The sequence below is a fragment of the Puntigrus tetrazona genome, chromosome 7, assembly GCF_018831695.1.
Source record: "Puntigrus tetrazona isolate hp1 chromosome 7, ASM1883169v1, whole genome shotgun sequence".
Taxonomy (NCBI): Eukaryota; Metazoa; Chordata; class Actinopteri; order Cypriniformes; family Cyprinidae; genus Puntigrus; species Puntigrus tetrazona.
The window spans coordinates 26,867,492-26,880,314 of record NC_056705.1 but is presented as its reverse complement, the minus strand read 5'-3'; the positions used below and the strand labels follow the sequence as shown (position 1 = coordinate 26,880,314).

At 37.2% G+C, this 12,823-nt stretch overlaps 1 protein-coding gene across 1 annotated transcript in view; it reads left to right on the top strand.

Moving 5' to 3' along the window:
• Positions 1–12,823, top strand: part of si:ch211-186j3.6 (neural-cadherin) — a 188,290-nt gene that overhangs the window by 76,936 nt on the left and 98,531 nt on the right. The window contains exons 5-6 of the mRNA XM_043244155.1: positions 2,198–2,309; positions 5,745–5,994. Of these exons, the coding sequence (XP_043100090.1) occupies positions 2,198–2,309; positions 5,745–5,994 (362 nt within the window). The remainder of the gene's footprint in view (positions 1–2,197; positions 2,310–5,744; positions 5,995–12,823) is intronic.

The window sequence follows — 12,823 nt, the reverse complement described above, 5'->3', positions numbered from 1 at the left end:
TCATCATGACAGTAACATTCTGTCCTGGAGAGATGTAGTCTTTACGCCTCATCATGATTGAGAGTAAACAGCGATTCATTTTTTTAGATCCGGACTGCTCAGTGATCCATACATCTGTCCTGGGGAAGGAATAAACAAGGGGATAAGAAGAGAGACAGAGACAGTGAGAGTGAGAGTATTTTTTTTTTTTTTTTTTTTTTTTTTTTTTTTTTGAGGCAGGCTGAAAGATGTGATTTTCAAGATCCCAGCATATTAGCTGGCCAGGAACAGAGAACGAGAAAGATCCCAGCTATTAGCTGGGGAATGTCACAAAACAATGCAGCCACCCTGTGTCTAACTGCAGATGGGGAGCAAGAGGGCACGCAGACAAAAAAGACACTAAAAGACTGACAGACCCTTTTGACTCGAAAACTCCCGTGAGACGTGGTCCAGAGAGAAATTTGCCTGTTGCATTCTCTGCATTCAGCCACACCGCAGCCCATCTGTCACCCTGAAATCACTCTATCAACTCTTCTCACATCTCAGTTTCTGGAGACCGACAACACCTGTGCTAAAGCACCAGTTACATCAAATAAAATAAACACCATTTGAAATGACATAATTAACAATGTGCAAAATGAACAGGCTTTAGAGTCAATAATTATGGCCCATTCAGTCACAGTTATTATGCTTCTCACAGTCGTGGACAATCTGAAAACATCAGTTTTATTTGTAATTGTTTTCCAGGCCTGAAAAATCCATTGAAATGTATGGATTAGATATACATTTTCTTTTCATGATCTGCTATAAAGAAATATACTGTTTCCGAAAGAAGGGTTTAATGATGTTTGTTTGATAAAATCTAGAAAAACCATGATACAATATCATTATACAGTTTAAACGCAATTACAATTTTAATGTAAAATACATTTATTTTAAAACACAATTTTATTCTAGGACAAAACATTGGTATTGTATTTTAAAATAATTAAAATAAATTTACTTATTTATAACACATGAAAAGCGCAACCGTTTTTAACATTGAGAATATAATATAGCATAATATAATGTCATATTTATATTGTAATATGTTATATTACATTATCAATGTTAAAATGTTAAAAGGTCGTGCTTTTTGTGTATGTTAAAAATGCACTGATTAATATGATTAATAAAATGATTAATAATTTAATAATAATAATTTTCAAAGGTAGTCTATATAACCCTTATCCCGTAATCCAAAGTTTCTGGACAAAACTGCATAAAACTGAATCATATTTGCATTCCCAGACTGTATCAGTCATATCATATCTCTTTTAATATAATATCTTTGGTTATCACCGGTTTCGCTATCAACAGAATAACAGCTGAAAGTAAAACTTATAAAACCTGAACTCTGAACAGTTACTGAGATCACAAAACTTTCCCTGAGGGATCTTCCTGTCTTGTAGCTCGTCTTTTGATTCAGCCTTATATGAAGGCGTTTTATTTCTTGTGATTTTGGATTATGGCCTCTATTAGTGTTGGAAATATGAGTAACATTGTAGACTCTGAACTTTGTTGTCACAATTTTGACCATTTCTGACTAGGCCTGTCTATTTTCATCTTTCCGGTCTCTGAAATTGAAGTGAGTAGGTTATTAAAGTCACTTAGCAACTGCCAGGAAGCTTGAGCAACAGTGTCAGGGCAAAAGCACTCACACAGTGTTTTTCCCTCCTCCAGACAGCAACTTTCAGCTTAATTCAGTCTTATGGGAGGCATTAGGTGCCTCTTTCAGCTTCCCTGATGCTTTTCGAACAAATCAGAAAGAACCATAACATGCCCATGTGATATTAGAGGACGTTTGTCCTTTTGTGTTGAGATTCGCTACTTCACAACTGTATTTTAGGCACAGATGCTTGGTTATGTAAGAACATAACTACTTGACACCAAATTATTTTGCAGTGGGAAAGGGCCAAGATAAAACTGGATGATGGTGATAGGGAGTGATAGGATATGGCCTTTAATGCTTGTTAAAATAACTTATTTGGCCAGGCGTTTTTTGAAACTGCAGCAGCTTCTTAGACAAAGGGCACAGTCACAGTCATGTGCTAACTTACAGTACTACCTGATAATAATTCACAAATCAAGATATTACGGTCTGCCAATTTGTTCCCTTAACATTTCTCACCCTTCTATTTTTGTGCCTTCCTGCTTCCTTTACGCTTGTTTCTCACAGGTGCGAGTGATCATCATTGATGAGAATGACTGTGTTCCAGAATTCCAGCAGTCCATTTATAGCAAAGACGGTGTTCCTGAGACAGTCACGACTGCAACGTCACTCCTGCAGGGTAAGCTTGTGAACATCGGTGCACCATAGCTGTTACGTACGGTAGTAGAAAACCCACTGTTTGTTTTTATACAGTTCTTTTAGCCATTTTTTTGTATTTTAATTGTTGTAGAAGCAAATATCATTTAAAACCAACATTTATGAAATGTTAATTTGAACATATTTACATACAAAGATCCTTGTGGAAAAAAAAGTTTTATGAAATATTATACATTTGTTTGTAATACAGTAGATTAAGGAACACATATTCACTATTAGCTAGGAGTTTTCCTTTTAAAGGGGTAATAAATTGCAACTTCTAGTTTTTCTTTCTCTTTGAAATGTTACAAGCTGTTTGTGCATAGATACAATCTCTGAAGTTGCAAAGATTAAAGTTTTAAAACCAAAGAGATATTCTTTTTAAAAGTTATGACTTGTCCACCCTCCCCTAAAGCTTGTTTAAACACGCTCCCACTTTTCTACATCACAGAGCAGATTTATTTTCAAATGCCCAAATATTAACACATAGAAAGAAGGCACAACTATTATTCTAGCTGTTGTGTTGTTGCCGGCGCCACGTTCTGGACACGCTGTGTGTCGTTGTGAAGGTGAAACTACTTTTTTTGTGCCTCAAAAAGAGGACACAACTAGAAATCAGTGGTTAAGTTATATTTTCAACACTGTTCCATAACAGTTTGATCCAAATATTGGATTGTGTTCAGCGCATTCACAGAGAACTGACTCCTAAAGCCAGGAGAGTAGTTTATTCTGTAAACTGCTGTTTAGGTTATAAAGCGGAGCAATTCCAACTCTGCAAGGACAGTCTGGTGCTTCTGACTCACAAACTTTAAGTAAGTTACGGTTCATTAAAAGAACCTGCTACTTGCTATTTAAACGTGACTTTTAAAGGGAAGTGCTTGTCGTTTGTCATTTCTATGATCACAAATGGAGTTATGTTTACGAGAAGCGATGCAACGCGACACAAAAAAAGACAGTACTAAGTCGTTATACTCATCATTCATCATCATACGTCATCATGTTATAGTAAGGGGAGTAACATTTCGGCCACATGCGCCGAATCAGAGCACACCTTGCTTTTTTAGGATGCCGAGCTATGTACAAATAGACCTGCTTCAGGAGTCAGGGCTTAGAGTAGAACCAAAAAATGTACAGTATGTGGAAAGTAAGTGTTTTTGCACCTTAAACTGCACAAAAAAGACCATTTTTAAAGTTCTTAAATGAGAGATAAATCAGTATATTTTAAAAGGATCGTGTGACACAGAAGACTGAAGTAAGAGAGAGAGAGAGAAAAAAAACCTTTAGAATGGTACTGTTTGCATCAGACAGTCCATGAACAGGCTGTAGTCGACCTGTGGCTTTACCATGAGACTTGTATGGCCTTAGAAGGTCTATTTCTCACTTATGCCGAGACAACAAGACAAGAAGATGCTCTCTTCTTCCTCTATCATTCTGTTTAACACCACCTTTGAAGCACTTCTCCCCTGATGTGCCCTTTCATGTATCTAAATTGCACATTGAATCTGGAGTCTATGTACTAACTCCTGAGAGTGCACTTGTAACACACAGAATGGAAAACACATGCCCTTAGCCATGATAAGAAAAGCTTTCATATTCTCATTAAATTTTAGACAACCACAGCTGCTATCAAAGCACCACAGACATGAAGTGATGGACAAAACAACAACCAAAGAAGACAGACCGACTGCCTATGCAGACGCAACGGCAAACAAAAGAGAATGAAACAAACAAATGCTGGAAAGTTACCGTGATTAAAAAAAGCACTGCTGGTCCTGGAGAATAACAGGTCTTGGCAGACATTTTGAGAGCTTAACACAGAGGCTCCTGGCAGAAAGGGAAAGGTGATGCAGCGAGGTGTACAGCAGATGTGCTGATTAGCAGGTGCAAGCCAACCAGCATCTGCACACCCGTCTGTGTGGGCTTCATAACAATTATCTCCACCGAGCACAAAATATCCTGCTTGCTCAAGTTAAGCCTGGAAGAACAGAAGAGAGGTTACTTTTCAAGAATAGTTTGGAACATGTGGCTACTTATCAAACATTCATAATGAACGAGATGGACAGTTTGTGATTTAAACATCTAAAGAAACAGTAGTTTCCATGATGAATGGGGTATGCTGATTTAGTGGATGAGGGTCCACTTCAGATGTAGGTACAGTAGAAGATTAGGACTCAGCCAATGTATGAATATGGATTTATCTTATTTCATTTCTTTTCTTTAACTTACTCTTATTGTCCAATGTTGGTGTTGAGATCTCCAGACTCACACTGCTTTACACATGCTTTATTGTAGGTCTTCTATGCCCCATCTCTCTCAAATATGTCGTTTTCTACAAAGACCCTCCTTCCGACAAGCACAGTCTGCTATGATTGGCCAGTGGATACAATGCATTTTGATTGGCTGAACACCACAAGAGCATGTCAGAAATATAGTGGCCCTTACCATAGACACGAACTTCAGCTTTCAAAGTAAATATAAATAGTAAATATAAATACAGTTAATAATATTGTTAGTTTTACCATGAGTTAAAGCCTGAAAGGGGAAAAGGGTAATGTTACAGACACAGAAAGTGATGATTCTCGTATGTCACACACAATGTGATGCAAAACTCTGTCAATAACAAATACTTAAACTTAAACTATCTACCTTCGGAAAGCTGAACATGCACAGAAACACACAGCTTCTCTCTGATTGGCAACTAAAATATTATTTTCATTGACAGATGTCACTGTAGTCAGAGAGCTTATCATTGGATTTTCAGTGAAATTTTGCCAACTTTTATTAAATTGGGCAACCTTTTTAAAGAACTGCATTTACAGTAAGGTCCTCAGTTAACATTAGTTAATGCATTATCTAACAATAAGCAATACATTTTTTGCAGTTATCGATCTAAACTGTTTATTCTTAGTTTGTGTTAGCAGAGGTCAATTAAATACTATTAACGAATGACTATGTATGCACTTGATCCGTTCTGTTCATGTTGTTCATAATATACTACTGAAATGTGCAATATACAATTCAGCAGAAACCGTTGGTTTTCTAAAGTGCAGAATCAGGGAAACTGGACCTCAGCTCGAGAAATATTTACCCCTTTGTGTCGACACTAGTTGAGTTGATGTGCAAAGCAGCTACTGTGTATGCAGTGCTGTATTCTGAAGTTCATTTGAAACAAGCTCACACCTTATTGAACGGCATTGCATTTTACTGTAGTTGTCAGATGCAATAAGACTCACAGCTTGGGATCTTTTGATTGCCAGTCATGTATAACCATTCTAGCCGTTCATTTGACAAGCGCATATGCCCGAGCTATTTACACAGGGAAACTCAAATAAAGATTGATCCTATTGGCTGATGCAGCATTTCTTGGTAGTGCAACTCCTTTGTTTTAACACCTGCTGTATTTCTGTGTCTCTTGCAGTATCAGCCAGCGATTGTGATTCGGAGCAGAATGCAGATGTCACGTACTACACACTTAGTCCAGATTTCATCATTTCAGCCCATGGCACCATATTCCCAGCAGGCCCTCTGGATTACGAAAGGTCCAACCACCTGTATGAATTTGTGGTGATGGCAGTGGATAAGGGCGAGGTGCCCCGCACCGGCACGGCCACCGTGCGCCTTCGAATGGCCAATGTCAACGACGAGTCTCCGGAGTTCTCGCAGCCTGTGTGAGTTCCTTATCTCTGCCGCCGCTCCCTGTGAGGAACCTGATAATGGAGGCCTGTTGTTTTTATTCGCCCGTAAGCAACAAACATTTTACAGGGCCAAGATTTTTTTTCAGTTAACATTTTTAATGAATGTTATTCATTAAATGTGTGTGTATATATATATATATATATATATATATATATATATATATATATATATATAAGTAATTTTTACGTTAGTTTTTCGTTTTTGTGTTAGTTAGTTATCAAAATAACTATTTTGTCTGAGATTAACTGGAATGCAAAAGCTTGTTTTTTGAAAATGAAGTTTATCGGGAGAGTACGGATCCCAAAAAGCAAGAAATATACCAGCACAGAAAGTGCATTAGTTGAGCAATCCTGGTCTGAAGTGTCAGAGACCCTTAAAGTGGCTGCAGTGCATCAAAGAAGCTGTGCAGTACTGTTTGATTAGGTCTGAATACTCACACTTCCTGACAGTGCTGTGAACATACTCTGGGCCAGGTGAAAGGGAAACACCTCAATGGCCGTCTTTTTACACTTTTCAGTGTATGTGCCCTTTTAGTGTTATTAAGAGCAGGAAAAAGGCTCTCATGATTTTCACTCTCTGTCTCTGTCTTAGGAAGAGCAATTCCTATTAGGTTTACTATAGTTAACAAAAAAAAAATTTGATTTCTTGATTTAAAATAACTAAAACTGAAATAAAAAAATAAATAAACAATAAAGGCATATTGAACTTTAACTTTTTTTAAATGAAGAAAATACAGAAATTGATTCTCATTCAAACTGTTTATTAAAATATATATATAGTAGTATCTCAATACTAAAATAACACTCACATTATGTCCCAAAGAGAATGCATTTTATATTTGTTATAGTTTTTATACAAACTTTAGATGGAGGAAGAAAAAAAAAAAGACAACTTTGTATGCACATTAAATTATCCATGTTATATCAAATTGGCCTATAATATTTGATGCATGTAAACATTTGCTTGTAGTGATATTTCGCCTCAGGGAGTTTGTGTTTACACTTGATGACCCTCTCTGATGTGTGATGAGATGAGGAGAAATCCTTACAGGCAATGTGCACGACTTTTCAACATTCATTTGCTTTTCCTAATTTCTTGCACTTAAAATATAGTACTTTAAAATAAAACAGCATGTTAATGTCTTATTTACCTAATGACCAAACCGTAGTTAATTTAGAGCGAGTCCCTAACTTTCGGTCTCTAACTTTCTATTCATCAAAGTTAGAGCTTCGACATAAAAGTTAAGCAGCTCTGCTGTTTTAAACATTGATAATAATAAAAAAAATCATCATGTTGGAATGATTCGTGAAGGCCGATGCATGTATTTGTTGATATTTTGACGAATGATTGCTGAATGGCATAGTATACTCGCATGATTGTTGAATAGGTGAAATGTTGAACTGAATGTTGTTCAGTATACTCTTGCACTGTTGCTGTGGAGAGTAATAACAGTAACAATTTCCTCCTCCGTCAAGTGGTGCTTGTTGGTATTATGGTTCAGTGAGGCTGGTAGGATGACATGTAGCATTGCCACCCTTTCAAAATACTCAAAGGAACAATGTGACTATAGGCATTGTGGAGTGATGTACAGTAGGAAGCCTCCGCTGAGGTAATGATGGTTGATTTGAAAAATGTGTCTGTGGGAGACGCTGGAGACAGCCTACAGCTGAGCCTATGCTCTGAAATTGCAGTCTATGCTAGTGATGTTTCTAGTGACCTTCACTGCATATGCAATTACTTATAAAAGGCGGTCATAGAACTTCAGAAATAAACTGTATGTTGCTTTAATTGTTTTATATACTTAAACGCAGTGATAACATTTGCATTAAATAATTATCCATTTATAATGCTCTTTGCTCCATATAGTTTGTTCTTTTTATCTTTTTTTTTTTTCAAGCAAAGAAAGAAACGTGTAATAACAGTAGCACACACGGACCTCAACAGTTGAAACACAAAGGTTTACATTCAATTATTTATTTGTAGTTGTACTGTAGAACAAAATAAGCATCCAACTGAACTATTTATTATGATATTATGACTTATTTTTTTATTTTTTGCTTTCGCTCTTAAAGATCACCTGCGGTAAAATGTTTCTAACAGTGATTAGACAGTGTTTTTAACGCGTGAGGTTGAAACCACGTGCAAATTCATGAGCATTTTTTTCTTAAAATTACACAGTGTGCCGAAGATAGTTATAGAAATGCCGTTTGAAACACCCCCTGATCATAAAAAATGTAACAAATCCTGAAGTAAAGACGAGTGTTTGCTTCCTCTGGAAACAGTTTCTTGTTCAAACATATAGGCCTATGGCTGAATTAAAGGTACAGTTCAACCAAAAATTGAAATTTTGCCATTAATTATTCACCATCATAGCGTTCCAAACCCGTAACACGTTTTTCAAACCCATAAGAACACAAATTAGGATGTTTTTGATAATATCAACATTTTGGGGTGAATTATCCCTTTGATCCAGTTTTGCCGTTTAATATTTCAGTTAAGCAAGTGGAAGTGGAGCTTGTAGTCTGAACTGCTGTGATGGAGTGGAGGTGGGGACTAATTTGCATATCCACTCTGCACATGGTGAAATTATTTTCACAGGAATGAATGTTTAGGTTTGTCATTTTGTTTCAGAGATGATTGATTAAAAGAGGATTCTTAAAGACAAAAGATAAAGAAAGAGAAAATTGTTGACTCCAGAGGGAGTTTTTTTAAGTATGTTGTTAAAAAATGTTGTCTTTACATTTACATCAGTACATGACCTGCATTACTAATGTCGCTGCTTGTAACCTTAAAAACAACAAGAATGAAGTGAATTTTCTCGTAGTCTTCCAGCATTGTTTTTTTTTTAGAATTATAATATACCATCTTGATTTTACACACTGTCTCCGGATTATGTGGTCTACCCTTATCTTCATCTTCCCTTGTGTAGACCTTGTCGATGAGGTCTTTCCTCGGTTGCTGTATTCATTTGCCTCTCATTTCGCTGATATTTCTGTTGTGCTGACTGCTGACTGTTATTGTAGTTTTTTCCATCTTGTTGGCGGAGCTATGGCCCTTGGCCATTTTAATTGACTGATTTTCTGGCAGAGAGCTCACTGAATCAGAGAGGCAGATTCAATCAGCCGTGCATTCAGCTGAAGCCGGAGAAACCGAGAACGGAAGGGGGGTGGAGGGTGGGTAGACAGACCTCGGTCAGAGGGTCCAAAAAGAATGGGAGAGCCAGGCATTTTTTTGTTGTTGTTTGCAGTCCCCTAAAAGGCCTTTTTAATTACCCTATGCATTTGTATGCTGCATCTGTATCTGCATGGTTATACCCGAAGAGCACGAGCTTGAGATGTGAACGGCTAGGGAGTCTACTTTAAACAGAAGTCAATATGAAATCAAAAATGGCCCTATTTACTTTCCTAATACGCATTGGTATTATTGCACATTCTGCATCCATTCATGCATATTATTTCAAAGAAAAACTCTTTAAACCAAATCAAATAACTTGTACCACCTCTGCGGTGACTATTCTTTTTGGCTGACATCACCCGCTCCTTTTATTTTTCAACCCTTCCCCTCAAACCACTTTCCCTCACAGAATATCCTGTTTCACTCAGAAATGCATCACATTATGAAAGTAAAATGGGTTTTGAATGCTGCTTCGTGTTGAGCAAAGAAGCGCTCTTTGCTACTAAACTGCTTTTGAAAACAGCTACAATGTGTCTTCAGTTGTCATTTTGAGAAATGCAGCCTCATACGATACGTGCTGCATTCCTAAAAATGCTGCACAAAAGCTGTATTTCCTCTCAGCGTTGTAGGTGGAAAACTTCACCTCTTTTTGCCATCTTGGGTTATTTCAGTTTTTATTAGGCAAGTGTGCAAATAACAGTTGAGGACTTCTGCACTTGGGAAGGTTCAAACAGGGCTGGAAAACACGCTTGAGCATTATAATGAAATGCCCTCTAATTATTGTCTGCACAAGTACAAACATCAGCAAGTTATCTGATTATTACAGCAGCTTATCTGCTGTCCAAGCAGGAATAATATTTAGTCCGGGCATTTCTGTATAACCGATTCAGGGAATACTCATATGTGGATGGCTAATAGCTATAACGTAATTAGACCTGCTCTTCACGATGCTGAATCGTTATCTGAATTAGCTACTTTACAGCTATGCCGGACCTTTGAGACTTTCTCACACTGGAGAATTATCTGATTTTCTCAATGATTATTCAGAATGCTAGTTATAAGTAGAAAGATCTATTTTTGTTGCTCATTCAGGCTGCAGTTGTTGTTTTCTTAACATGGCCACATTAGTTGTCATAATAATGACTCAAACTCGCATATGTTTATCATGCATAAGAATGTCAGTTTTTGTCTTTATATGAAAATACCCTTTTGATGTTGATAACACGTTGTCATGATATTGAACTAAATTGGCATCTACTGTATGTTTAGTAGACGAAAACAAAAACTGTTGATGCAGAATCAAATAAAAAATCATTATTGATAGTTTTTATGACGGAAGTAAGAACAAACAGTAGCACATTAGTATAGGGACTAATTCTCACTATTGACAATTTGCTTATTAGAATGCATATAATTAATGCATATTACATATTACTGGCTGGTTATTAGTGCTTATAAAGTACATATTGTGGATAATCATATTCTACATCCCTACACTCTAAAAAATGCTTGGTTAAAAACAACTGAACTTGGGTTATTTGGCAACCTAGTGCTGGGTAAATATTGGACAGAACAAATGCTGGGTTATTTTGACCCAGCTGGTCGAGTTTAAAAATATTGTATTTTTGGCTTAAAATGGAAAAATGTAAAACAAAATCACACACAGAATTGCTAGAGGCAACGGCAATAATCAAAAGATTATTTTATTATTATTAACACATTGCCAAAATATAAGACAGACTGATTGATAGATTTTCTGCATTTATTGTTATAAGAAAGCGTAGATGATGACAGGAAGTGGGAACAGGAAAGGTGCTTGATCCAAGATTCGAACTTGGGACAACAGCGCTTCATGGCAACATGCTGCCCACAAGGCTGCTGGGGACAACCTCACAAATTGAATTTACGGGGGTGAATGAAGCATAGATTGCAATATTATATAGATTTAAACTTGTTTAAGCATTTTAGACATAAAAATGTAACATATGAAAATGCCATTTTAATTTAAGTATATTCAGATGCTCTCTGTAATTGCTTTTCACGACTTTTTGAGTCGGTGAAGAGCTGCTGTTTGTGGTGGAGCTGTGAAACCTCAGATCACTGCCTCGCATTTCACTCGTAGAAGAGAGATGCCGTGACTCCAAAACCTGCCCGTAAACAAACAAATTTTAACATCAAATTAAATGACATCATGCGCGACAAACGCTACTGATGCAGCTGACCGATTTATGTTGCATTGCGTTTGTGTTACAGAAAAGGAAACACTTTATGAATAAAATAAAATGTATACAGACCTTTATTTAAAAAAACTGTAAAAACAACCCAATAAAATAATGATAATAATAACCCAGCATTTTTGTGTTCAGTAAAAAATTAATTAATTAATTAATTAAAATTAGGAGATTTATGGAAATGATTTATAAGAATAATTTCTGAAGGAACATGATGACCCTGAAAACTGGAGTAATGGCTACTAAAAATATTACCTTTTAATCTCAGGAGTGAATTACATCTAAAAATTATAAATATAAAAATAAATTGCAATAGCATTTCATAATATTACTGTTTTGACTGTATTTTGATCAAATAAGCATAGCCTTGGTAAGCATAAGAGAATTTCAAGTATTTTATCAAGCTCAAACGTTAGTTTAGTTTGTCTCGCTCATCCCAAGCTTAATGAAAATATGTAGACTGAGCTCCAGCATGGCTAAAACCAGTAGAAATGTTTTGTTCTGACAGACCCTGAGCAGTTCCTGCTTGTATATTCCCCTTCCCTTCACCTCAGATCCTCTCTGAAAATTTTAGCTTCTCTGAAAATCTCTCTTTTCCTCAAACAGAACAGACTCAATCTCTCTATCCTACATCATTTCTGCGAACAGGATAGCCTATATGTGTCGGGCCTGTAATTGAGTAAATTGCAATGTCTGTCACTGCTGTTTGTTCCATTTGGGCAGACTAATTTGCCCAAGCCCTCCGCTTCAAGGCGCCGGGCTCCTTTAGTTCGCCTGAAAATGAGCCTTGTCACTCACGCCACAGCGTTTGCTCAGTACATCATTACCAGATCTGTTTACTGGCACCAACCTGACCAAGGACAAAGAGTAAGATGGATTGAGTGATGTTTATTACGCACCGGCCCGGCCTTTCTTCGCCCGTCCCTACAGCCGCGGCACATGGTAATGAGCGGCGATACAGTCAGTCCTCGTATAGCTGGAAATTTGGATGAAAATGATTAGGAGCTCAGCCTCAGCGTTCTTTTGTGATCATTGGCGTTCGCTCATCTCCTTTGTTTTGTTGCGATGATGGATGTCTTTCCAGGCCTCTGCAGCCGCAATGTTGTCTTCTGATTGATAGCTGACATAATGAACCGAAGTATACAGTGAATGCTGACGAGCCGGCGTTTCACTTGTCTGATTGGTTCACGCGCTTCAAACAAAGTGGCCTCTGCGAGCTGTCAGTCACTGTCACAAGAGCCGTCACCTGCGCTGTTGCCATGGCGATGGCTTAGAAAGGGAGACGTAAGTGAGGCGTTTTTTATGGTTAGTCCGTGACAGGTTTTCTCAAAGGCTGCGCTCAACAGATCCTCAGAGGTAACATCTAAAAACAAACCCTTTGAGTTATGTCTCTGAA